The following is a 27,488-nucleotide window of genomic DNA, read 5'->3' on the forward strand; positions in this document are numbered from 1 at the left end:
ATGTTTTTAATTAAAATTATAATTAATAAATTAACAAATTGAGAGAAAGATAATTTAAATTATCAAAATAATTAGCAAAATAAACAAGAATAGTAGTTTTAGAATGGTTAATATTAACTAAGATTAAACTGTCTTATTATTTAGTTTTTTCTTACTTTCATTAAGATTAATAAAAGCAAATTTTAATAATTATTATTTTAATTAATTAAATATTATGTTTTAGGAATATGAAAAAATAAATTATTATTTTTTTATTAGTTTGTTTATTAATTAGTGATTGAAATAATATTTTTAATTTAAATTATAATTAATTGATTAACAAATTCACAGATATAGAATTCAAGTAATCAAAATAATAAGTAAATAAATAAACAAGCATTGTAATTTTAGAATGGTTATTATTAACTAAGATTAAATAGTCTAATAATTTAGTTTTTTCTTACTTACATTAAAATAAATAAAAGGATATTTTAAAATAAATACAACACTAATAATTTTAGTTAATTAAATATTATGTTTTAGGAATATGTATAAATAAATTATCATTCATTTTATAAGTTTAGTTTATTATAAGTTATTGATATGAACTTTTGAAATATTATTTTTAATTTAAATTATAGTTAATTATTGAGAAATATAAAACTCAATCGAAATATAGAACTTCCTCTTAACTTAGTCTCTCTTCTTGAGGAATCAAGAATTTTTATATTTGAAGCTTTTTTAATTATTAAATCCATACCTAATTATTTTTAAAAATTATTATTTGTGTGTTTGTTAAAATTAAAAATAATTAAAATTACATCTGATCTCTTTAAGAAGATTTCATATTAATCATAAACTTTGAAAACTATTTCACTGTCGTTTATATTGATGTCCTTTTCTAAAATGATCTCTTCGAATACTTAATTCTTTATAAAATGAAATAATTTTATTTTATCAAATATAATTGATTATATTTGTTTACACATCTATTTTTTGATTGAGGGAATTTTTCTGGAGATTAAAGTAAATTGATCTGACCATCAAGTTTAGATTTTTCATCTTAGCCAAGCTACTTCTCAAAGTTAAATTTGGTTTACTTTAGATTATTATATAATTAAGTTCCAATATTTGAAGAAAACTCAGGTGATTCAAAACTAGATTTTATCATGTTAATTTAATTTTTATCATTTTAAGAATCTTTCTTTTACTTTTCACTATCTACTTTCTCAACATAATAAAATTGAAGATATGTTAAGACTATTTGATTTAGAAGGCTAAAAGCACTTGGAAGTTAACCTTGATGGAAATACTTATCAATCATAAAACAAGATTTTAAAATAAATACTTCGTGAATATATTTTAAGTTAAACTTAATTAGGTTAAAATAGACATTAGAAGAGTAATTTGAAAACGCTTATGAGCTAAGCATCTTCCTTAAACTTCCCATAATTCTAAAATTATTTATGTAATTATTATTATCATTTAAAATATTGGCTATTATATTTAAGAACTTCAAAATGTTAGTATAAATTTATTCTTATAAATGCAACTCTCTCTTTTCTTAATCATTCAAAATTTATCCACAAACTCCTTAATCTAATTACATATGCTCATAGAAAAGAATTATTCCTTGATACAAATTTTCTTTTTTAGCTAAACTTTACTCGAGTTATGAAAAATCTTACTTCTCTATAGTTTCCATTAACATGGTTCTTTTACCAAAGCCCTTTTATTGCACAAATAATAGAGTAAAAAAATAGTAAATAAAAAAATATTATCTTTAAGCTTACTTAAATTTGTTATTCATTGGAATTAAATAGATAGAACTTGAAATTGGTGCAATTGTAGAATTTTGTAAAAATATTATTTGCATTTTTATTCAATTATATTTTATATTAAGCTTCTTTAATCTCTTTGGTATAGTTCAAAAAATCTTATTTAACTTCTTACAGCTTTCTCCTTATTTTAATTTCATCTATTTTTTCTAAAAAGGCTTAATCTTTTTTCTAAACTTCTGCTTTTAAACGGGCTGAAATTTCTACTGGTTTATTAGGGTTCACCTTTGTTTAGGAGTTCTTGTAAAATAAGCAGCATGCATTGCAATTATTATCTTTTTTAATTTTAATTTATAAGATATTATTTTTTTGTATTTTACTTACCTTAATCTCCATAGCTTTGTTTGAATACCTCTTCTTCAGTTACTTTTGTAACAATACTGTCATTAAATTTATACCAGCATTACTTTTTGTCATCATATATAAAGCAGTAATAATGTCCAGTATCTGTAGATTAAAAGTTTATTTAATAAATAAAAGATTAATCAATTTTATAATTTACTTGCATATCCCTAGTGGATAAGAATTGAAAAGAGCTCATATTTAATAGTTTTATTTTAATTTTACCAATATTATTTTTAATCTTTAAGCTCTTTGATTTTCTTTTCTAAGACATCTTTATTTTTCTTTATTTGCAAATAATATTAATCCAAAGTTTATATCATTTATATCAGTTGCTATTTTTGACCTAATACTCCGACATCAACATTATCATTTTCATGTATAACCTATAGATATAAATATTATTCAAAAAAAACAAGCAAATTAAAGCTATTATTACATCGCTAATTATTTCTTCTATATCTATAAAATTATCTTATTTGTTGACTTGAGTCTAAAAATAAGATTTTATTAGATTCATAGCAGATAAAACTGGTAGACTACCACTGTTTCCTTCTTAATTTATATAATTATCGAATTTTGAAAGTTTATTCTCTAATGCAGTTAATTAGTTATCAATTGTTTCAATTTGTTTTTTTTATTCTTCAAACTCTTTGTCTTTACCTTATATATAGTTATCAATATATATTTCTTTATCAAATGTAAACTTTTTATTTAATTTTTCTGCACAATTTAATTCTTTGTTGTAGAAAATTCTATTTATATAGAAATTTAGTATCTTAGGGGCAGTTTTTATACTTAATGCTATATCTACTTTTTTCTTTAAAAAATAAAGTTAGATAATTTTTTTAATATTTTAATTATTTACCTGCTTTTTTATTATTACTGACTGAGTCAAATTATCAACTGGCTCTGGTTAATAGTCAGCTACTTAGTACTAGAAATATGAATTCAAAGCTGCATATAGGTCACCCATTTTAGCATCTAAATTAAAGATTCCTATAGGTATATCATGAACTTTAACTTCAATTGAATTATTCTCTTGAGAATAGATTGTTACTTTTTCTTCTCCAACTCCAAAGAATAACTCTGTTATTGGATTTTTTAGCTTTTTAGCCTTTTTTTTATTGCTTTCTTGCTTTTATAAAGAAAGCTACCTTTCTTGACTTTAACTCTATAATTATGATGAACTTAACTTATTAGACTCCTAAATAAGCTATGAGTTACATACTTAACTGCCTTTATTATTTTCAGAGTCAACAATAGTTGTACTCATACTAGATGCTTAATTATCAGTAAAAGTAGCTAAAGTCTATTAGGTATCATATATAATAAACTCTTCATCCATCATGTTAGATTCCTGTTTTTTAATTTAATCATTATTTACATTAGTTATACTGCTATTATTATTATTATTAGTATTATTATTATTATTATATTCATAGTTTTGTAATTTTATATTTTTTGAGTTAGTAAAAGTGCTACTATTTCCCCTCAACAAACTATTATTTTACAAGCGTAAATAACTTTTAAATAAATCTGCTGTATCGATTTCGCTTTCTTTCATAAATGATTGTTCTAAATATTCTAAAGTAGAATTTTAGAACTCCCAAAAATCATTCTCTTCGCCTTATTTATATATCTAATTAAATAACAAAAATTTAGTTTCCATAAACATAAATAATAAATAAAAATTAAAAATATTTTAGCAAGTTTTTTCTTCAAATTATATATATTATAAAGAGCAAATGCAATTTAATTAGAGTAGAAGAATTTCACATAAGGTAATTCATATCTCAAAATTATTATTCAAATAATTTTTACCTAACCACTTAATCCTTTGAGAACTTCAAAAAGATCAGTTGGATCAGTAAAGTTCTTCTGAGATTTAAGCATAGCTGCAAAAGTCAGTTAAAACTATTTGAGCATTTCGTTAAGCTTAGCTCTTTATTCAGGCACGTTTTCATTATTTTCAGAAAGTTCAAGTTTTAATATAGGATCTCTTAATTCACGAATATGATAAAGCGTTTGGAGAAATGAATTAAAGTAGCAAGCTAATTTATAAGCATTAACAAAAATTTTAAAACTATTATTTTATATTTAAAAATACTTCTTCCTAGATTTTAAAGTCCGATAGGATCTTCAGTCCTTAAATAATTTTCAGCATCTTAAATGCATGTTTCATTTTGATTCCTAATAGATAATTCGATAGCTTGTTGAATCATTTTCTCCTCTTCTTTTTACTATGATAACAATGACCTAAATATAATAATTAATTTTTATAAATATTTTGCTTTCTTCTTATAAAAAATATGGTAGTTTGTTTTTATATTTTGCCCTATAATAATTTTTACTAATTCTTCATTAAATGGTAAGAAATTTGATCAGGTCTGCAATTACTCCTTTACCATGCTTATATAACTTATTCTTCTGTAAAGCCTTACTTTGTAAATTATTAAATAATCTCCTATAAATGTTTATCGTCATACCGGTAACCTTCTTACCCAGCAAACATCATTTAATCTTTATTTTATTTTCTATCTTAACTATTACCCATTAAAAGAAAAATAAAGTTATTAGTATTTTAATTATATATATTAAATTTAATAGAATATATATTCAATTTTAGTGATTTAAAAATTAGTAAATTAATAAATCAAAGTATATGTATGTTTATTTAATTGCTGATATCAAAAATTGATTATTCTAATGTTAAAATAATTGATACTTATAAATCTTAGAAATAATTAGTATATTTTGATTATTGTATTTTTTAATTGGTTGCAGATTTATTTTCTATTTTTGGTTCATTTTTTTCTGATAAGATTAATCTATTTTAATTATGATTTCAAAATTAAATAATGTTCATAATTAATTTTTATGAATAAATGAAAACTTAATTTTTAAAGAAATTCTATTTTTAGAGATTTTAAATATTAATTACTTAAATATAAAATAATCTTTATAACATAGATTTATTTTATTTATTTAAATTAATAAAAATAAAACAAACAAGTTGGTGTTTGAAGTATTTTATTTTTAATAAATAATAATTTACTTATATTATTATTTTAATTAATTTATAATTTGTATCTTTATGATTTATTCAGCCAAAAGATTCTTTTCTCTCGCTAAAAAACCTAGAAATCCTAATCATAGGAGCATTTAAAAGTAAGACTTAGAGTACTTTTAATCTATTTTAAGCGAAAGTGAAATAATTACATCTGATTTATCCAAATATAATGTCGATTGGATGAGTAAATATCATGGAGATTCTAAATTAGTTCTCCTACCAAACTCTACTTAAAAAATTTCTTAAATACTTTCATATTGTAATACAAATATGCTTCCTGTTGTTCCTTAAAGCGGAAATACTGGCTTAGTTGGGGGTTCAGTACCACACTATGATGAAATTATTCTTTCCTTACAAAGATTAAATAAAATAATTGATTATGATACTAATAATGATATTGTTACCACTGAATCTGGAGTAATATTAGAAAATTTAAATTAATATCTTTCTTAATTTAATACTGAAGCTCCTTATGATTTAGGAGCTAAAGGAAGTTGCTTCGTTGGAGGCAATATAGCTACCCATGCTGGAGGTAATAATTTTAATTTTTATGGAATCAACAAAAAAATATCATTATTTGTAAAATATTTGCTTTAAGCAATAAATAAAATATCTATTTAGTATTTTAAAAAATTGAAAAAAGGATTTGAATTTATATTTAAAATAAAATGTTTTCTTTTATTAATATGATTCAGAAATTAAATATACATTTTTAACTTTAAAAGGAAAATATTTAGTAAAGCATGGACCTTTGAGAGGATATGTATTAGGGTTAGAAGTTGTCTTAGCTAATGGCTAAATAATGAATTTGTTAAATAAAAGTCGAAAAGACAATACTGGAATAGACTTGAAATAGATATTTATAGGGTCAGAAGGAAGTCTTGGAATCATAACAAAGGCTAATTTACTTTGTGTTAAAAAAGCCATAGAGAAAAATCTTTTATTTATCAAAACAAGCAGCTTTTAAAATATCTTATAAATACATAATATTGCAAAGAGCGAAATAGGTAAGAATTTGGCAGCTATTGAATGGATGGATAGCTATGCTTATAAAGCTGTGATGGAGAATATTAAGACAGCAAAAGATGTTTTTGACTCATAGAATAAGATTGATTAATCATATTATGTATTAATAGAAATAAACACTAATTTCAACAAAGACTTAGTTGTTGAATAATTTTATAATAGCTTATCTTAAGTAGAGGGTTTGGTTAGTGAGTGTGTTTTAGCACAGAATGACCATTAATTTGATGAACTTTGGAAAATACGTGAATTAGTAGGTTCGGCTTGCGGACATATTGGAAAAGTGTTTAAGTATGATATAAGCTTAAATACAGCTTAAATGGATGACATTACAAAGGATTTAAGATAAAAATGTATCGATTTAGGGTTTACTGTAGGCTATGGTCACATAGGAGATGGAAATTTACACATCAACATATCTTGCCTAGATAAGACAAAAGAGTAGTAACTTGAAAACTAAATTGAGCCATACATTTTTGAGTGGCTTTCAAAAAAAGGAGGATCAATAAGTGCTGAGCATGGTCTTGGATTAATGAAAGCAGATTATCTCCATCTATAAAAAAAGCCTGAAGTGATTGACTGCATGAAAAATATTAAAAAAATATTTGACCCAAATCTTATCTTAAATCCATACAAAATATTACCTGGTATCTGACTGAAGTATTGAAATAGAGAGATAAATTATATCTAGAACTGATTAAAATAGTATTTAGATGTTTTCTAATAATTTGATTTTTAATTGAATTTTAATAGGGTATTTATGATTAAATATTTCGATCTTTAATTAAAATAGAAATTTGTAAAAAATATTTTGTAAAAAACACACTATTTATTTGCAAATATTATTTTTATAAAAATATTATTCAATTTTTTAATAAAAAAATTCATAAATAGAAAATTGATAGTATGATTTTGGAAATATAAAAGTTTTTTCTCAACTTAAATTATATTTATAGTTAATTATTAATTAAATTAAATCATTTAAATTAAGATTCAAAAAAAATTAAAAATAATTTTTCTAATTAAATGAAACATTTAAATTCTAAGGAATCTGAAATTTTAAAGGTCGTTATAAGATTCTTAAGTATGAATAATCCTTCTTGTAATGTAATATAGGATTTAATTAAAAAAATGCATAATAATGATATGGATAAAGAGGAATTAGAGTAAGAACTTAATCAATTGGAACATGATATGAGAGAACATAAAGAATCTATTAAAATAGAAGTCTAGAATATTAAGAATAAAAATGGAAGGTAATTAGAAACTAGTAACTTTTTTAAGCAATCGAGAATACCATGCTCAAATCCGAGATTAAGAAAAGTTTCTAAAAACTAAAACTTCACTGTTTGCTTCAAGTCAAAAAATGATGCTATTAAGGGAATTGAATATATAAAATAGTATTATACATATGACATTATAGGATTTACAGAAAAGTCAAAATCTTATATTGAGCAGGAAGATAAGAATAAAAATGAATTTAGTTAATTCATTGAATAAATAATTTAAAATACCTTTAAAGCTGATACAAAAATTAATTAAATGGAAGAAATAACTCTTAACTCAAAAAGAAAATAAGAATAACTGATAACTTAATAACTTGTTACAAATGAACTAAAAGATCAAGTTTGTTTGCCTCTAAAGAAACTGAAAAAATAAGACACAGATTAAATTAATACTGATGATCTTCAAAGCAATAATTTGTAGAATATGTAAGTATGTTCTGAAGAAAATAAAATAGAACAAGAAAATAATTCAATTGATTAATCTTAAAATGAAATGACTGAGAATAATTTAAATTTATAAAACTGTGATTAAAATTAATAAAACTGTTAAGAAGACTAAGAAAATCACTAATAAAATGTACAAAATTGTTAAGAAAATAATTAATAAAATCAATAAATATTAGAAAAATAAGAAAAATGTGAAAAAAATGAGGAAAATTGTGAAAATGAAAATAATTAAGAAAAATAAGACAAATGTGAAAAAAATGAGGAAAATTGTGAAAATGAAAGTAATCAAGAAAAATAAGACAAATGTGAAAAAAATGAGGAAAATTGTGGACATAATCAAGATAAATAAGGCACATGTGAACATAATTAAGAGAATAATGAACTTAATTAAGATAACTCTGAGCATACTTAAGAAATAAAATCTCCTTAATACAGTTAACAAATTGAAGAATTCGATGATGATGAAGAAGAAGTAGAGGTTTAAGTATTTTCTTAGAGCAATTAGAATCTCAATAACTCTGAATAAATTCAAGTTGAAAATGATTCTTTGCAAGAAGAATAGCCTAAAAATATCAATTAATCATCAGAAATATGCCTTGATATTCCAAATAATCAACAATAAGAAAAAAACTTAGAAACATAAATTAATAAAATTGATAATGGTCAAGAAACTAATTCTCACTTATAAATAAAAGTATTGGATACATAAAATTTAAAAGAGATTTAGGTGGAAGTGCTAAGTGGCTAAAATTTGAATATGAGTAATTAGAATAAAGATGAAAAACTTCATCAAAAAACTGAATAAAAAAAATCTTAGTAGTCAACTAAATAGAATTAATAACCTAATTAATTAAAACAAGATTCTTAAAACAAAACTGATATAAAAAAAACTAATGGAGATAAATAAATAAACAAAAATGAGCAAAAAAAGTAATCACATTCTCAAAAGCATGATAAAGAAAAATCTTAATCCAATCATAATGATAAAAAGAAAGATACTAAAAAATCAAATAACAAAGATTAACATCAAAAAAGTTCATCTAAAAGCAATCCATAGCCACCTGAAAAGTAAAAAAGCATTAACAAACTAAAAGAACAAAAGAAGCATAATTAAAACAGATCCTAAAAGAAAACTAAAAAGAATTGAATGATATTAATTAAAATAATTAATCAAAAATTAAAATTGAAAATTAATTTGTTTTTAGTTTTTCTATTCATATTATTTGTTTATGTTCGAATTTAATTAATTACTATTTAAAAATGTTTACTTTTTTTTAAATTTAATATATTTTTTATTTAATTCATAAAATTTGATTTCAGCTAAAAATACATTTAACTAATAAGAAAATAGTAAAAATAAATATTTGAGCATTTAATATAATTAAATTAATATATCTAGTCTAATATAGTTATTTAGTTTGTTAGTTTGTTCGCTTATTAATTTACAAATTAATTAATTTATTAATTTTAATAATAGAATTCATTTTTGTTTATTTATACTTGTCATTGAGAAATATATACTGATTTCTCGATCGTATTACTTACTTAAGTATTAAAGTTTTCATCTATTTTTGACTTTGTTAGTTCAAAATCACTAAAATTGGATATTCTGTTATTCTAATTATTTGTGATTTAACTGCTAAACTATATAGGAGGTATTTAAGAACATTCTTATTGTTGATTGCAAACATTCTAATTTTAGGATGAGAGCTAATTTTAAGGAATAGAGGTTTCTCTAGATAGCTGATTTTCAGAAGTTAAATTTTTCGCAGTATTTAAACTATTCAGATTTCCAAAAGTTGGATTTTCAAATGAATTTCGAACTTAAATTGGCTAATATGAATTTTAATTTTACTGAATAGGGTATTCATACGAATTAACTACAGGAAAATTAAATTAATATCCTGTATTAGACATATAATTATTTTATTAGACGTTACTATTCAAATTAGACTCATTGTTACTTGTTTTAAGTTATGAATTCAGCTTTTGTAACAAATTTTGACTTAATTCTTTTTGTTGGTTTAATAAAAAGTTTTGAGTATTATTCTATGCATTTTAATTTATCAATTCATAAATCTAGTTTTATAATTTATTATTTTTAGTAACAAGATCATCCATTTCTTTTTGGTAAATCTAAAGAGAAATTTATTATTTCCTATTTTAGTTTTATTGCTCGTCAATCTAATTTAAAAATTATTTAGTTTATTTTTAATAAAAATACAATTAAAAGAAATGAAAATATTTTTATGTTAAATTTTACCTATTTTTGACAGCTTTCTAAATCCAAACTTCTGGTCTTTAGTAGTTGATAGACATTATTTAACTCTGTCTTTTGGTTATCAAATAGCTCTTATAATTATTTAACTTAGACCTTTAGTTAACCCTTTTAACTATATGCTTAGATGTTTTATTCTTCTAAATCCTAATTATTATTATTATCTTTATTAATATATGGATGGATAATAATATTATTTTACCTGCATTCTTTTTTTAATCATTTAATATGTTGCCTCTTTGGATTCTAACTTGATTTATTAATCTTAAATTTCTATATTTTTCTACTAGACAGTCATTTTCAAAAATGTTATTTCATTCTCTTAGTTTTTAGTGATAAGATTCATATCATCAATTTGTCTAAGCAAACTCTGAACCTATTCTTTTAGTTATTCTTTACTACTTTAATCAGGATTTATCTAAATCTATTTTTATTCATTAATTAACAAAAATATAATTAATAGTTTAAATTTACATGTTCTAAATAGTTGGATGCCTTCTCTGAAAGAAGTGATTGGTGAACTATTTCTAAATTATTATAACGCTCTTACCACAAAACTAGCTAGTTTTATTAATCTTTTAAAGTATTTTTAAGGTTTTCTACTTACAATATAAGCTATTTAACTTATTCAAAAGTATAAAGTTATCCATTCAATTGGCTCTCTGTGTTTCCCAGTATTAATTATTCAGAAGAAGCTCCTAAAAAAAGCAGTCTATTATCAGGATATAAATCAAGATTCTACATAGACTTTGAGGGTGAACTATTCAAACTTTTATAAACCTAATGTAACTAGCATTCGAGATCTTCAATTTTATAAAGTAGAGATTGATTTTCTTAATCCATTTTTTTCGTATCAAATTCATTTACTAAAGGAGTAACTGTTACTGCTGATTCAGCAGGAATTGATTTTATCAGTTAATAATTTTCAATAGAATTGTTTTTTTGAGTTGATTGTATAATAAAATTATCAGGTGATGTATTTAATTGTAACTTTGTTCTTTTAACATTTTCTTCAGTTTAATCATTTTATTAATTCAATATTTCTTCTTAACCTCTTTATTTCATAATTGAATTGATTATTTGTTACTTTTATTCTGCGTCATTTTTAGCTTGTAGCAAATCCAATTCCAGCTATTTTTTTACTTCAATCAAGTTGCCAATATCCGATTAATAATCCTTGCTTTTGTATTCTAATTCACGGATGTTTTCTTAAAGAACTTTGATCCTTATCGAAAATTCTTAGTTCTTAAGTCTTAGCTAGTTATTTTCAAATTCATATTTTGCATAGTTTTCTTTGGTATGTAGGTTATCATTTTATTAAGTAATCTAATTTGAGTTGTAGTCTTGATCATTTGGGTGGTTTGACTTATAATTTGAATCATCATTTCCAAGAGAAGAATATAAATTTTTCATTTTAGACATGACTTGTTCTTATTCTGATAGTATCCTACGAAGTTATTGGTTTTCCTTTTCTAATGATTAGCAGTTATCTCTTAAATCATCATTTTATTTCTCTAAGTTTCCAATTTTTTGTTTTAATGAATTCATCTCTTCCTCCTAATTTAATTTTTGTTTGTACTCATTATTTACCATTTTTTCATTCATAATAAATGATTAAATTTCTCTGTTATTATTATTTTAAGTAGAGTAATATGAAGTAGTTTAGCTTATGTAGGGAGGATTTTACTAGCTATTTGCTTATGAATTTTGGTTATTACTTGAATTATTTTAAGAGCTCATTATTGAATTTTAATTTCCTTAAGAATAAAAATTATTTTGTGCTACTGCACCATTGCTATTTAAAGAATAATTAGTGCTAGAACTACCTACGTTTTATAATTTCCTATCTATATTTTAAGAAGCTAATTGATTGTTAGATTGTTAATTATCTGCCTATGGTTATTTAGATTAGCTAGGAGATTATGAACTAGCAGAATTATGATTGTCAGTATTTTTTTTAGAGCTCTTTTTTGCACTGCTTGATGACTCACCTCTTTCAAAATTAGGAATTTAAGAATAAGTATTGCCTTTACTATCAGTCCTTTAAGGTAAGATGCAATTTAAGTGATTATTATTAACTGAAAAATATTATGTTTACTATTAATCATTATTTGTTTGATTTTACTTGCTTTTGACGATATTTAAATCATAAACAGATAGTCTTCTTTATTGGGTTGTATTTAATGAGCTATTATTTAAGTTTGAATTTTTCGATTAGCTTGGTGTATTGGCTTTTGATTTGTTTTTTTGATTTTAGGTTTAAGGTAAATCTAATCTATTATAGCTATTTTTTTTAGATATTTCTTAGAAGTTACTAATTAGTGTTTATTGCTAACCCTGTGATGATGGTTTGTTTTAATAATTTTTGTATTCTAACGATCCTGCTCTATTTATTTTTAATTATTCCTTATTTTGAGGCTACTCTTGATTTGTGCTTTTCTTCTTTTAAGATATATAAGCTTTTGATGCAGAAACATAAGTAAGAGGAGGAATATTCAAATTTTATAAGTGCTCATTGTTGATTTCATTTATATTCTGGCTTGGATCACATATCTGTCTAATTTAATTATTGAAATATTTAACAATTATGTTTTATTAAAAATGTTAATAATTTTACTTTATTATTTGATTTAATTATTTTTGTTTATGAATCCAATTTTCTTCATTGGCTTAAACATTTTGCATTTGCAACTGATTTTATTTTTGCTTGTATCCTGAATTAGAATTGCCTGAATTTTGATAGTTTTTATAGTTACTGCAAAAATCGCTTCCAATTTAAACTAATGAAGAATCAGTTAGTAACTATTTCTGTTAAGAGCTGTAATTACTGGTAGTCATAAGAGGATTTTTTGATTAAGGTGTATCTGCTTTTAATTATTATTTTGATAAACTTTTTTTCATTTTCTAGTTGTGTCCTAATCTTATATTTACAAAATTTCTATCTTTTATATTTTAGAAAATCGAATTGAATGAAAATTTTTTATTAGTTTACAAACATTCCAATGTTTCTTTGTAAATCATTTGATTTTTGTTGTCAATATTAATTAATTAATCAGTAAAATTTTTTCTGTTTGATTTCGTTAAAAAAATACAATCTTAATGTCTTTTTTAATGTTTGATATTTAGGAATTGAAAATTTAGTGTTTTAAGGATTTATGGAATTAATGTTTTTTTCTAATGGCATTTAATCTATTGTTCCTTAAATCGAAATGTTAATAACCATATATTTTTATTTATAAATTTACTCTTTTTAAAATATTCTTACTTGAACACAGACTTTAATAGAAAGCTAATATTAATTTGATCTATTTATATCAATCTTAATTGATTTATTACCATTAAATAAAATGAATAAGATTCGTATCTACTTTTAAACCAACAAACGATAACAAACATATAATTAATTATTTTAATCAACTTGTTTTTATGTAAAAATTAATAAATTAAATTTAAATAAATTTCATATTTAATTTTAATTTGTTTTATAAAATAAATAAAAAAGAGACATTCACTAAAATAATTATTTATGAAACCAAATAAGTAATTTATTTCATTAATTATGAGTAAATCTTGATTAATCAAATTTAAAATTCAAGAATGGATTAGAATCGCTTGAGTTAGAGACGTTCTGGAAAATATGCTCTTCAGTCAGCATCATATACTCATCTTAGCAAAATTCGATGAATTAGTTTGATATCTATTTAAGTTTTTACTCGAAGTCTATTTAATTTTTCTTTTACTGCTTTTTTAGCTCATCTTCCTCTTTACGGTTGATTACCACTTGTATGGAATCTATCAGCTCAACTATGTTTGAGAATTCCTTAATATTTTTCTTTGATCTAATTGCACTTACCTCCACCCATCTAAAAAATGAATATTTATTTATTAATAAAATATAACCTAAGATTTATCAATCATTACTTGATATCCTCTATTTCGTTTCTAGCGATTGCTTTAAAAATTTCATTTTCGTTTACTTTATCTGCTATGTAGTAGCAATGAGTATTTTATCTTTACTCATGCAGTAAGCATACCTATATATAAATCAATATTTTATGATTCAAGTAACCAAGTGATGGCATTTAAAATATCCTCCTTTCACAAAAACATTTTAAATTTGCTTAGGTTTTTGTAGATATATTAAGTATTCAAAGGAAATGAAAATATGCCTCATAAATAAATAAAATATGAAACAATTTTACATCTGGTATAATGTATTTAGCTACGTTAAATCCTATTTCTTCAACTGTCTCTCTAATAGCACAATCTAATGGAGTTTCATTATAATTTATCTAACCTTTAGGAAAGCTATACTTTTTAGAGAAAGCATTCTTAACTAAGATAAATATTTTAGTAAGATGTTGGAAAAATAGTTTTTAATAATATAAATAATGTACTAAGTAATAGCTTAGTCCTATCTTAATTAATGATGATACAACCATATCTTGGAATTTTCTTTTTATATTCATAAAACTCTTTTTTGATATCTTTTCCAGTATCTGGAATATGTCTTAAAAAAGGAGTAGCAACTTTTATAATATCTATAAACTCATCAAAGTCATCATGAGTCAATATTCTATTATTATTAATTTATAAAATCTCCTTTTTCTTAGCATAAAAATCTATATAATGCCAGAAAGCATCCTATTATTATTTAAAATAAAAGATTTAGAGTGATTGATGATGCTTCATAAGCAAAACGGACTTGCAATTTAAAGGCTATTCTTTAAAGTTATCTTTCGCATTCGGGAACATTAATAATAAATCTACTTTATTTTTAAATTTATTTCTTAAATTTTTAGCATTTTTAAATAAAAATGAGGTCATAATATATTTACCATAAAAGGTCTTAAATTATATAATTAGGGATATTATAAGAACTCATATTAGCTTAATCTAGTATAGTGTAATGTTAATAAATAAGTAAAATTTTATAGCTTTTGTTGTATGTTTATTTAATTATCTAAATGACAATAAATTTATAATAATTGTTTTCTATTAAGATACATATATATAGTTATCATCAGAATTTTTTATCTATTATTCTTCTTTTTAAATTAAAGGTTAATTCCCTATTATTTTATTTAGGAATTTAACTAATTGTTCTTTTAGATTTATAAGTTGGAATAATTAATATGATTTCTAGTTAGCTTCAGTGAATTAAGAGAAACTTATGCTATTAAATTTATTCAAAATATTTTATCTTACTGTAAAACTTGAATAAGAGACATTTTATTTACTCTTAATTTAAATAAATTCTAATCATTTATTTAAAGTGAAAATATTAGATTATTAAATTTTCTTATTTTTATCAATTTTAACTTATTCCAAATGTTAAATATCAACACAAATTTATTTAGAAAGGTATATTTAAAAGTAAAATATTTTACAATACGAAGTATATTTTAATATAAAGTTACATAAAGCAGTTTAATATAATTTTATTATAATTTATTTTAATGTTTTAGTTATTTATTTATTTAATTGTTAATTGGTTAATTAGTTTATTTATTGATTTTACAGCTTATCTATTTAATTTTCTAGATGGTTTTCTTGTCATTTATTTATTTTATATTTCTGATAATAGAAAGTAATAAATTTGCTTTGATTTTAATAAATCTTTTTAATAATATTCTTATCAGAAATTTAATTTTTTCAAATTTCTAAAGCTAACCCTTCATTTATGAAATGCTCATTTTCAATTTAGGGACTATCTTCTTCTTGAACTCTTTTAATAAATGAAGTAACTTCATCAACAAATCTATCTGGTTCTTTAGCATAAAGGAAATGTGCTGAGTTTTCGAACACAGTTACATCTCTTTGTAAATTAAAATCAAAAAATACGGAAGGGAAATCATTCTTAACTCTTTCTAAACTTGTAAATTTAGATTTTCCTCCGATAATAACTTTTCTAGGTCCTCTCCAAAAGCAGTCTTTAGTTTCATGGCTCAAAATATCGTTAAATGATCTTTCAAAGGCACTAAAATTTATACACCATTTTAATTGACCATTTGGTAATACTTGTATATTATTGAGCATAGTTTTTTGTAAAGACTCTTATTCAAATTTTGATTTGATATCTTCTTTGACTTAATTAATTGTTTTTCCATGAATATTGATAGATTTCATTTCTGTCATAAAGCGATACATTTGGTCTATAGGTCCAGATCCTGCAAAAGCATATGAGCTTGGCATGACATCTACAATAATAACTCCCTTTACTCTGTCGCTTAAGAAATTTGGGTAGTCATTTAGCGCAGCCATAATTGTACGGCCTCCCATGCTGTGCCCAAGCAAAATTAAATCTTTTAAGTCTTTCTTAGCTATATATTCAACTAAATCGTAGGCCATCTCTTCAAATGTTATTGTTTCTAAATGTTATGATAAGCCATGGTTACGAGCATCAAGTAAAGTTTAATTGGTAGTTTTTCTTAACTACTCTTTTTGAGCAACATTTAGGAAATTTTTTGAATTATCAAACAGACCATGAAGCCAAAGAGTATTTAATTTTGTATTGGCAGATTCAAGAGCTGGGATGTTATATTCTTTAAGCTTTGCAGCTTTGAATTTTAATGTTGAAAATTTAAAGGTGTTCAGAGCTAATCTCATTTCTTCAAGCTTAATTTTAATAATTTTTTTTTGCTACTATTTTATTTTTGATAAATAATGATTTATTTTTTTTATTAGATAAAAATATTATTTAAGCTGGGATATGCAGGAATTTTTATTGAAATTATCTAAGAAAACAATATTAATTTTTCTTGATTTTAATTTTGACAAGATTTATAATTCAATAATATGATACATCATAATTTTGCTTAATAATATTATCAAAGCTTAGATTAATTCAAAGAATATCAGTTGAAATTATTAATAAAAAAGAAAAAATAAATCTGTATGCAGCGTCAGATTTAACCCTATCTTTAATAATAACGATTATTAATTTTTATTTTTCCAAAGATTTTCAATTCTGCGTCTATTCATTAATTCTAGAAGCTTAAATTATCTAATATTTCAAAAATATGTAATAAGTAAAAAAAAAATTATGAAATAGTGAAACAAGTCTTTACATCAATATTTCCTTTTTATCTCTATTGTTTTAGTAAGCAACTGAAAGGCATGCATATTCAAGAATTAGAAAAATTTGGCCATCTTTTTATGGAATAATACTAAATTTAAAGTAGTAAATACTACTTTATTTATCATGATATCTTATTTTTAAGTTTATTTAAATCTTATTACATCTATATTATTCACTATTTAGTATTTCCACTATGTCACATATTAATACTTTATTTTTATAGCAATTTTTAAAAAAATATAAAAATTTAAATTTCTGACTTTTTATCAAATAAAGAAAGTATAATTTGGATATAAATTTACAATTTTACATGCATTTCTATGAGAATAGTAAGTATATTTTATCAAAATATATTTAAAAGCCTCTTGCCATTATTTTTAAATTTCTTCAAGCCCTGTAAATTTGTTTATAATATTATCTTTGATTTAAGAATCAATCAGAATTAATTTAATTGAATACATTTTTTACGTTTTAGATATTTTATTTAGTATTATTTAAGCTAAAAGTCAAAAGTATTACACAATATTGCCTAATATGAAGAAAATTTAAAAACACATTAATGAATTTAAATTTATTGCATATTAAATTTTTAATCGGTGTTATATAACAAAATTTATGCAGTATTTTAAGTAACAAAAGATTTTTTAGTAAAATGAGCATTTCGATTTAATAAAGTCTTGAAAGATAAAAAATTTACTATTAATAACATTATTATCAAATTTTTTTCATTAAACTTCATATTATTTGTATTGTTAAAAATAAATAACTATTTAAAAAAGTTTATTTTTAGAAGATTTAGAGTTATAATAGATAAATGAGAATTTATATTTAAAAAAAAATGAATGCTTTAATCAAGAGAAGAAATCTATTAAAATTTGTTTGCTCATGAAAATCTCAAATAATTAATTCTAGCCTCTTAATTTTTGATTAAGTTTAGAATCGTTGAAAGAAATATATTTTGGAAATCTAATTTAAATGTAATTTTGATTGTAATCAGGAAGAGTAAAATTTATTTATAATTATACATTTATTTACTTTGGCAATTTAATTAATTATCTTTCAATTCATTTTTTTACTTAAAATAAATCAAACATTTTGAAGTAAAAAATTTTTTATGGAAATAAAATAATTTATTGAAAAGAAATAGTAAAATTAATTTAAGAGATATCTATAACAATTAATATTAGAGCTAAAAAATAACTAGAAATATATATATATATTATTATGCAAATTAAATTAATTTGATGTTTTTAATATCATATATCAAATACTACTTAATCTATGAATTTTTTATTATAAGGCGAATTTTAATCTGAATCTACTTTTTAGATAAAAGATACTACTTCATTAATGAATTTCTCTTATTCAAATAGATAAAGGAAATGTCCAGAATTCTAAAATTCTATTACATCTTTATTTACATCGAAATCCACAAAGATTGATGGATAAGTTTTTGCTACAGATTCCATACTAGTAAATTTAGATTTTTTACCTATCATAATTTTTCTTGGCCCCTTCCAAAGACAGTCTTTAACTTCAAAACTCATTAAACTTTCAAAACTCTTTTCAATAGCCTAAAAATTAACGCACCATCTTAGCTAACCTGTTTATAAGACTTCTATGTTTGAAAGTATATTTGCTGCGATAACATCTGAGAAATTCGCTTTTACTTCTTTTTCAATCTATTCGAAGGATTTGTCAATTATATTAATTGATTTCATTTCCAATAAATAACGACTCATTTACTATATTGCAGGATCATTAATAGCGTATACACTTGGTAAAACATCAACAATAATTACTCCTTTTACTCTATCTAAAAGAAATGCTTGATGTTCTTGAAGAGCTGCTAAAATGGTACGACCTCCCATACTATGTCCAATTAAATATAAGTCTTTCATATCTCTATTTGCTATATATTCGACTGCATCATAAGCCATTTCTTTAAATGTATGTGTCTCAGTATGTTCAGATAAGCCATGGTTACGGCAATCTAATAAGATTTAGTTACTAATGCTCCTTATCTATTCATTTTAAGCTAAATTGAAAAAGTTTTTAGAGCTATCATACATCCCATGAAACCATATAATATTGTTCTTAACATTTTAATCTAAACAAGGATACTTATAATCTTTAAGCCTTGCAATTTTAGTAGAAAATCTAAATAGATTTACAAAGGATTTCATTTTTTTTTATGCCTTAATTTCTAATTACTTAAAATAATAAATTTTTTCTTAATCTTTCTTTAAGAAATAGTTAATCAAGAAAGAACAAAAAGAATAGATATTTTAACAATTAAAAAGAAAAAATAGAAGGATTTATTACTTATTTTTTTAACTTCTATAAAAAATTTTTAATTAATGAGTAGCTAGCATAAATAGCTTACTTATTTTTTTTTATTGATAAAATTAATATTTATTTTTTTTAAATTTTTATCTGATAACAGATCAATCAATCAATCAATATCTTATAAATTATTTATAGGTCATTTATGTATCAAAAAATTTTACAATAATATATAAGATATACAATCAAATGTCGTAAGTTAGGGATTCATCATAGTATTTTTTTTTGTATTATTAATTTTGCTAATCATTTTCTACTTATTATATAAATTATACTACTTGTTCAATGAATTTCTGAGGCTCCTTTATGTATGGGAAGTGTCCAGAATGTTCAAACTCCACTACATCTCTTTCATATTTGAAATCAGAAAAGATGGTAGGATATAATTCTTAGACTAGCTTCTTGCTTGTGTATCGAGATTTGTTTCCAATTAATATTTTTCTTGGTCCAGACCACATAACGTCCTTAATTTCGTGAGACATTACTTTATCAAAACTTTTCTCTATTATAGGAAAATTGTTTAACCACTTTACTTATCCGTTTTCTAAAACATCTAGATTAATAAGTATACTATTTGCTATTGGTTATTCAAACTTATTTCTAACTTACTATTCAATCTCCTAAAATGTCTTATCTTTTATATCTAAAGATTTGACTTCTTCTATATATCTATATACAGAATCAATTGGGAATATACCTTCTGTAGTGTAAGAACAAGGAATTGTATCTATAATTATTATGCCCTTTACTCTGTCTAATAAAAATTACTTATAATAGCTAAGTGAAGATAAAACTGTGCGGCCACCCATGCTATGACCTATAATATAGAGATTTTTCATATCTCTATTAGCCAAATATTCAATAAAATCATTGACCATGTCTTAAACAGTATAAACATCAGTGTGTTGTGAAAATCCATGATTTCTAGCATCTAATAAAGTTTGGTTTCCTAACTTTCTAATTTCTTCCTGCTCAGCGATGTTCAAAAAGTTTCTAGAGCTATCAAACATGCCATGCAACCAAATAATGTTATTATTTGATTTGCTATCAAGTGAAGGATATTTATAATCTTTTAATTAAGCTATGTTGGTATTACCAAATCTATAAGCATTCCTAAGGAGTTTCATGATATACAAATTTTGGTAACTTTCTTTAATTAATTATCGATTTTATTTATTATATAATAATATTTCAGATTTTTTTTTATAAGTATTTTTAGTGATTAAAATACGATAATCAAATTTAATTACTACAAAATTTGAAGAATCATAAAAATAAATAGATTCCATTTAAATAATCTAAATAAATTATAGTCCATCCCAGACAAGATTGACATAAAGTTAGTTACTGAAATAATCATTTGTTCCATATATTATTTTTTAATTAAAGAATGAAAGATTCCATAGTTTTCCCAAAGATTTTTTCCCTCCTATTTATTTTATTATTTGATGATATCTAATAATTTTCTTTTTATTTATAATGAATATTCATTAATTATTGTTATAATTTGAAAAAAATTAATACCATAGATTGGTTATCATAGTGCATAGTGCATATCAATATTTATAATATTTAGATGGTGATCCTATCAGGGAAGAACAATAATAAATACCAAAAAAAAACTGAATTATTTATATGGTAAAAAATAAATTTTTATAACTACCTTCAAATTCACTGAATAAAAAGTGCTCAATAAAGTTATAGAACCTGATAGCTTGTATTTATAAAATAATATTGGCTATCGTAGTGCATCTATGAGCTCATATTATATGGGAAGGATAATATTAATTACCCAAATTGTGAAAAAAATATTAGTAAAACTAATAAGAAACAAAAAGTAAGTTAATAAAATATTTGCTATTAATTATTTAAGATATTTAAGAAACAAACAAGCAAACAAACAAACAAATGAAACTAAATAAATGATAAGAGATATATATTTTTAGAATTTGAAAATTAAATTAAATTTTTTTATTTTTCTTTCTATTATTTAAAATAAAAATAAATTTATCTATAAATTCGATTGATCTTTTCTATGTTTTTATTACTCATAAAAACATTTTTATAGAATAAATTTTTTGATTTAAAATTAATCAATTGTTCAAGAGCATGAAAACGAAATGCCATATAAATAAAAATGATAAAAATATGGCAGATAAATTAACCTTTACAAGATCTTGGGTATATGACACAAAGCTATAATTCTTAAGAGTATCATATTCAGATTATGAAATTTAACGCTTAAAAAAGTAAATCGTTAAGAAGATGATTAAAAGCATAGCTAAGACTTCAGCCATTAAGATAATATAAATATTAAAGAAATCAGGGGTTGAGTGAAGCAAACTTACTAGTTTTTATGGACTGTAGTTAGTAGTTATAAAGGAAATAGCTATAAAGCTCACAGAAGAGGCAACATCAGTAATAAAGAATGAAACCAAAAATTAGATTAATGTTAATTTATTTTGCTAATAAATTTTTTTTTCATCATTAATGTGTTAAATTTCTCTTAAATCTATAATATGAGATGGACGAAAATCACTATTTTTCTATTTTCTTAAAGAAGACCTTGACTACATTGAAGCACGAAAAACATTTTCTACTTATTTTTAAACAGCTCTTTCAAGAAATATTTACTATATCCAAGGGACTACATAAAGGAAAATAATGATTGAAGAAACTTTAATTATTGATATGATATATGCCTAGCGTACAGATCTGGCCAATTCAAAATGAATACTTGCTTAGCTGACTGAGGTAAATATAAATACAACTGACCTAATAACTTTTTTACATATTTCTTATTAGCGACGAAGTATTGGCTAAACTCCTTTAAAGAAGAGTATTGAGATAACAAAATAAAAGATGCAAGCAGTAATATAGAAACCAATTTCTGATTCCTCCATTAGATAATTAATCAAAACATTTTAAAAAAGAATGATAGAAATAAAGACTATTGTTAAGCCTATAATAATATTATATGTAATTGCATATATATCTTCCTTTTAAATTTTCATCCAAAATTAAATTAAATCACGTATTTCTTCACTTTATTTTTGTTTTTGAAGGTCGATTTCCTTTTATTTTTTTATTTACTTTAATGATTGTCCCTAATTTGCTTATTGATTAATTAATGCCATAATATCAATATTTTCTGGATAATTTACCGACCCTTGCTTTTTCGCGAACTGAGTTATCGTTGTTGGATCTACTAAATTGGATTTTTTGCCTTCTTTAGTATTTGTTTAAGAAATTTATTTTTAACCTAAGAGTTGATTAATTGTTTAAGCACCATTATAAGTTATGCTGTTTCTAATTAATTAATCACTAGGTTTTATATTCACAAGTGTACCATTATTATTATTCTATCCGTTTTCAAGCATGGAGACTCTAAAATATTCTGCCATTGTATGAGCTTTAGTCACATTTCTATTCAATCCTATAGACATTTTATTTTCTAATTATATCAAGTCATTTTCAAACTCTCTATAAATTTATCCTAAATATTGATTCCTGTCAACATGTTAATTTTATTCATTTTTAGATAGATTTTCAATCCTTGAATACTCTTAATTTAAAATGAAATAATTTAATATTCCAATAATGTAAACCCAAAGAAATCTAAGAACAGATTAAATCAATAAAAAATTTCTTCTATCATCAAAAGAATGTACATATTGACCGTCTTCGTCTTTTTAAAATATACCACCTGAAGGCTAAATTTATACAAGCGCCACTTATTCTATGATAGGAGCATAAATAATTGTAGTTGCCAAGGTAAAAAACATAAGTTTAAAAGTAACTTACTTATAAACAGTCTTGAAATATTTCCATGTATAAAATGTATTTTTATTTATCTTCTATCTGTTAAATGAGGACTATTAAGACTTTGAAGATTCTAAAACTTTAATTTTAACAAATATAATTCTCTAAACAGCTATCAAAGTTAATTGCAACAAGATAGCACAAATGGGATATATTAAAAAACACAAGAGGTTTTAATTGCTGTATGAATTAGAAATAAAAAAGCTGATGATACTACAAACAACCCCAATAATTGCTATTACTACACATATATATCCCATCTTGAGAGTCCATAATCTTTCCTGATTATCTTTTAATGATATTTTTTTTTTGGTTCCATCTGATTTATTTATTTCACTTTTTCTAAGTGATTGATTCATTTAGCTACTATTATTTTATCCGCTACGAGCAGAATTTTAAACTTTATTTGCATTTGCTAAATTTTCTTTTGTGTTATTATATTGTTGTGTTGTTGTTGCATTTTTTGCAAAGCTATCATATTTTGTTGGCTGATCTTTTCCATTAACACTATTTCCCTAAGTATTTATAATTACATTTTTTTTTTTTTCAGTGTTAGTTTCTTCTATTTCATTAATGGTATTCAATAACCTTTTTTGAAAAAAAGTCAAATGCTTTTCCTTAAATTTCTCTTAGGCACATGTACCCATATAAATATCTTCCCCTGAGTCTCCATTTTTTTAGTTTATAGCATTCATTTTCATGGCTCTTATGTTAGGTGCATCCTTTAAGAATTCATCATTAGCTTAGTCATTAATTGTAAATTAAACAAATTTATTAGAATCTTTTCTATGAACTCCATTTAAACTTAGCTAAGTAGGAATTTAATTCCTATCTGTTACATCTACATTACCTTATTAAAATGGACTGATGTTTGTTTAAATAATTGGCTAATTTGCTATCTTTTATAACTCTTCATGAGTTAAAGATCCTTAATTACTCTAAGCTCTTAATAAAGGCGAAGATGGACCAACTGAAAAGGTTAATTGTTGCTTTTTCATTAATAATTGCTTAGCTTTTATTATAAATATAATCTTAAGCTATAATTTATAAATTGGCTAATCACTTTCACTTAGTAAATTTAAGTCTTTCTCTTTTAGCTATTTTATAAATTTCAATTATTTATTACCTACCTTGTATTATTTCGCTTTAAATTTTTTGGTACCTAATTTATATTATGCTCAATGCTTGATGATTTCTAAATAAGATGTAATTATTTTTATGGATATAATGAGAATCCTAAAATAATAAAAAATTTACTATTCAAGCTTCTAATAAATAATCTAGATTTAAAGATTATTTTAGTATGGGATAGTATCCAATCTAAATATTTAACTAACTCATAGTTAAATTAGAAGTTAAAGAAACAGGAATTTTTCACTGGTTAAACAAATTTATAATAATTTACGAATTATTGAGTGTTTGTTAAAATACTAAATACGTATGTTTACTGCTTTTTTGAGGAAATAAACGACAATCATATTTTATACTTGAATTGAATCTATATATTTTTAATTATATAAATGCTACAAATTTATCGAAAGTAAATATAATTTGTAAATAGGAATTAATAATAAGAATTATAAAATTTTTAAAATTGGCTTATTTAATTATTTCTAATAAACTAAATGATTAACACTCATTCATTTTGATTATTAATATATTTTATATTAAATTTTTAATAATTTACTACCATTTAATAATTAAATATTTCAATTAGGATGGTCTTTTTGATTAATTCAAAACTTCAATAATTTATTTTAACTTTATATTTTTTAAGATTTAGAAACTCATGAAATTTAAAATCTACTTAAAATATAAGGATGAATAGAATCAAAAATAAATAATACATATTTTATATTTTCTAAATGTTTCTCTTTTTATAATGAAAACATATAAATATTTTTAAAGTTAAAAATAAGATTGATAGTAAAATGAAATTTTAGAAAAACTTTAATTAAGATTATTTATTTGAATAAAAATTTGAAATTGTGTTATTCTAATTTTGCTCAAAAATTTTTTTAATTTTTAGAAAGATTAGTTAGCCAATAAATAAATTTATAATCTCTGCTTAAAAAGGTTTTCAATTAAAAAGTTAATCTAGTTAAACCTAACTAAATTGTTAGTTTAATATTTTTTTAAGATAAATAAATTTTAGCATAAATTTTCTAACTGTTGCTTAATATTTTTAAAATTATTTTTAGCCAAAAAATAAGCATTCCTTACTGACTTTATTACTAAAGCACACTAAGATATTAAAATGGTTAAGAAGAAAGTATATGCATATCTAAAATAATATTGCAAATAAAAATTATTTGAACTTTTGAATAATTACATAAAATAAAAAATTTATTGTTAATTGTTAATAAAGTTATTTATTTATTTATAAATTTCAAGTGAAATTAATTAAAAGAATATATAGATTTTTGTATTAATAAATATTTCTTTGTGTTTTTAACAAAATATTAATAACTTAATAAATGATATAAAAAAGGCTTTCCCTAACTAGCAGTATATTAATACTTTTTATTTTATCATTATTTTTGCAGTATTCATAAGCAAGCAACACTTTTGCTGTATTAAATTGTAGAGCTAATAAATGCTTTGACGACTTTTATGCTTGTCATTCAGATAAAGCTTGCTTAGATTAATATAATAGTTTGAATAAATGCATGCAAAGTGATTGTCTTTCTTCTAATAATAAGTAGATATAATGCTATAATGATTGTAAAAATAGTATTTCAAATCCTCACCTCTCTTCATATATTGCTTGCACAGATAGATTATGCAGCAACGAATCTTTCTTTAACACTTGCGGTGATTTTTATTAAAATCTCCTGAGAGAATAAAATAAAAATTCATAATCTTGGAAGAATTTTTCAAGTGAAGTAAATAAATGTGTGTCTAAAGCTTGTGGAAGTTATAAATCTAATAAGAAAGAGCTTTTACATTGCTAGCTAAAATAAACTGCTGAATGCTCGAAATACACTCTAAACTCCTTCAGACATATCAGCTTCTTAAATAATTTCTATGAATGCTCTTCAGATGAAATCGCTAGCAGTTTAGGAGAAGGATAAGGTTTTGTAAGTAAAGTTCTAGGGATTTTCGGTCTCTGAAAAATAGAAGAAATGATTATTAATTTTAATATTTCTAAAAAATGTAAAATATATATTTTATTATTGTAAAAAAATATTTTATTTTTAAGTATTTCTGTAGTTTTTTATCACAAACATAAACAAATTAATAAAGATTTTATTATAAATTTATTACTTTAAATAAAAAGTAGATATTTTTGTTAAATAATTCTAATTAGAAATAATAATTTTTAATACTAAAAAAATAATTTAATTCTTTAAATAAAAAAATTTTATTTTTAATTTAATAAAAATATCAAATTATATTTTAAATTAATTAAATAAAAATATATCTTTAAAATTTAGATAATCATGGGGGGTTGGGGTTGGGGTTGGGGTTGGGGTTGGGGTTGGGGTTGGGGTTGGGGTTGGGGTTGGGGTTGGGGTTGGGGTTGGGGTTGGGGTTGGGGTTGGGGTTGGGGTTGGGGTTGGGGTTGGGGTTGGGGTTGGGGTTGGGGTTGGGGTTGGGGTTGGGGTTGGGGTTGGGGTTGGGGTTGGGGTTGGGGTTGGGGTTGGGGTTGGGGTTGGGGTTGGGGTTGGGGTTGGGGTTGGGGTTGGGGTTGGGGTTGGGGTTGGGGTTGGGGTTGGGGTTGGGGTTGGGGTTGGGGTTGGGGTTGGGGTTGGGGTTGGGGTTGGGGTTGGGGTTGGGGTTGGGGTTGGGGTTGGGGTTGGGGTTGGGGTTGGGGTTGGGGTTGGGGTTGGGGTTGGGGTTGGGGTTGGGGTTGGGGTTGGGGTTGGGGTTGGGGTTGGGGTTGGGGTTGGGGTTGGGGTTGGGGTTGGGGTTGGGGTTGGGGTTGGGGTTGGGGTTGGGGTTGGGGTTGGGGTTGGGGTTGGGGTTGGGG

At 23.3% G+C, this 27,488-nt stretch overlaps 10 protein-coding genes across 10 annotated transcripts; 3 read left to right on the forward strand and 7 right to left on the reverse strand. All coding sequences in view use genetic code 6, as the record gives it.

Moving 5' to 3' along the window:
- Window positions 1–643: 643 nt before the first annotated feature.
- On the reverse strand, window positions 644–4,677 carry TTHERM_00825640 (ubiquitin carboxy-terminal hydrolase; the record flags this gene model as incomplete). Its single annotated transcript, XM_001031432.2, has 11 exons — window positions 644–739; window positions 801–908; window positions 965–1,708; window positions 1,773–2,092; window positions 2,142–2,264; window positions 2,320–2,545; window positions 2,599–2,979; window positions 3,028–3,801; window positions 3,984–4,213; window positions 4,270–4,418; window positions 4,514–4,677. 11 exons carry the CDS (start codon window positions 4,675–4,677, stop codon window positions 644–646), a joined length of 3,315 nt encoding a protein of 1,104 aa, XP_001031432.2.
- Window positions 4,678–5,256: 579 nt separating this feature from the next.
- TTHERM_00825650 (FAD linked oxidase family protein) lies at window positions 5,257–6,910 on the forward strand (the record flags this gene model as incomplete). The annotated part of the gene is made up of 2 exons (XM_001031433.1): window positions 5,257–5,764; window positions 5,958–6,910. The coding sequence occupies 2 exons, from the start codon at window positions 5,257–5,259 to the stop codon at window positions 6,908–6,910; spliced, it is 1,461 nt and encodes a 486-aa protein (XP_001031433.1).
- Window positions 6,911–7,212: 302 nt separating this feature from the next.
- TTHERM_00825660 (hypothetical protein) lies at window positions 7,213–9,135 on the forward strand (the record flags this gene model as incomplete). The annotated part of the gene is made up of 1 exon (XM_001031434.4): window positions 7,213–9,135. Exon 1 carries the CDS (start codon window positions 7,282–7,284, stop codon window positions 9,133–9,135), a length of 1,854 nt encoding a protein of 617 aa, XP_001031434.3. The 5' UTR covers window positions 7,213–7,281.
- A 356-nt stretch (window positions 9,136–9,491) lies between these two features.
- Window positions 9,492–13,284, reverse strand: TTHERM_00825670 (hypothetical protein; the record flags this gene model as incomplete). Its single annotated transcript, XM_001031435.3, has 5 exons — window positions 12,884–13,284; window positions 10,741–12,823; window positions 10,469–10,690; window positions 10,252–10,413; window positions 9,492–10,172 (listed from the first exon to the last, which is right to left on the reverse strand). The coding sequence occupies exons 1-5, from the start codon at window positions 13,165–13,167 to the stop codon at window positions 9,492–9,494; spliced, it is 3,432 nt and encodes a 1,143-aa protein (XP_001031435.2). The 5' UTR covers window positions 13,168–13,284.
- A 532-nt stretch (window positions 13,285–13,816) lies between these two features.
- Window positions 13,817–15,151, reverse strand: TTHERM_00825680 (nudix family hydrolase; the record flags this gene model as incomplete). Its single annotated transcript, XM_001031436.3, has 6 exons — window positions 13,817–14,129; window positions 14,188–14,300; window positions 14,469–14,602; window positions 14,664–14,910; window positions 14,972–15,035; window positions 15,105–15,151. 6 exons carry the CDS (start codon window positions 15,149–15,151, stop codon window positions 13,817–13,819), a joined length of 918 nt encoding a protein of 305 aa, XP_001031436.3.
- A 770-nt stretch (window positions 15,152–15,921) lies between these two features.
- Window positions 15,922–16,875, reverse strand: TTHERM_00825690 (alpha/beta fold hydrolase; the record flags this gene model as incomplete). Its single annotated transcript, XM_001031437.3, has 1 exon — window positions 15,922–16,875. The coding sequence occupies one exon, from the start codon at window positions 16,873–16,875 to the stop codon at window positions 15,922–15,924; it is 954 nt and encodes a 317-aa protein (XP_001031437.1).
- A 1,728-nt stretch (window positions 16,876–18,603) lies between these two features.
- TTHERM_00825700 (alpha/beta fold hydrolase) lies at window positions 18,604–19,533 on the reverse strand (the record flags this gene model as incomplete). Its single annotated transcript, XM_001031438.3, has 1 exon — window positions 18,604–19,533. One exon carries the CDS (start codon window positions 19,531–19,533, stop codon window positions 18,604–18,606), a length of 930 nt encoding a protein of 309 aa, XP_001031438.1.
- A 345-nt stretch (window positions 19,534–19,878) lies between these two features.
- TTHERM_00825710 (alpha/beta fold hydrolase) lies at window positions 19,879–20,820 on the reverse strand (the record flags this gene model as incomplete). Its single annotated transcript, XM_001031439.3, has 1 exon — window positions 19,879–20,820. The coding sequence occupies one exon, from the start codon at window positions 20,818–20,820 to the stop codon at window positions 19,879–19,881; it is 942 nt and encodes a 313-aa protein (XP_001031439.1).
- A 966-nt stretch (window positions 20,821–21,786) lies between these two features.
- Window positions 21,787–24,513, reverse strand: TTHERM_00825720 (transmembrane protein, putative; the record flags this gene model as incomplete). The annotated part of the gene is made up of 1 exon (XM_001031440.1): window positions 21,787–24,513. One exon carries the CDS (start codon window positions 24,511–24,513, stop codon window positions 21,787–21,789), a length of 2,727 nt encoding a protein of 908 aa, XP_001031440.1.
- A 1,395-nt stretch (window positions 24,514–25,908) lies between these two features.
- TTHERM_00825730 (transmembrane protein, putative) lies at window positions 25,909–26,761 on the forward strand. The gene has a single exon (XM_001031441.2). It carries the CDS (start codon window positions 25,993–25,995, stop codon window positions 26,626–26,628), a length of 636 nt encoding a protein of 211 aa, XP_001031441.2. The 5' UTR covers window positions 25,909–25,992; the 3' UTR covers window positions 26,629–26,761.
- The last annotated feature ends 727 nt before the right edge of the window (window positions 26,762–27,488 follow it).

This window comes from Tetrahymena thermophila (assembly GCF_000189635.1).
Source record: "Tetrahymena thermophila SB210 genomic scaffold scf_8254440, whole genome shotgun sequence".
NCBI classification, from domain to species: Eukaryota; Ciliophora; class Oligohymenophorea; order Hymenostomatida; family Tetrahymenidae; genus Tetrahymena; species Tetrahymena thermophila.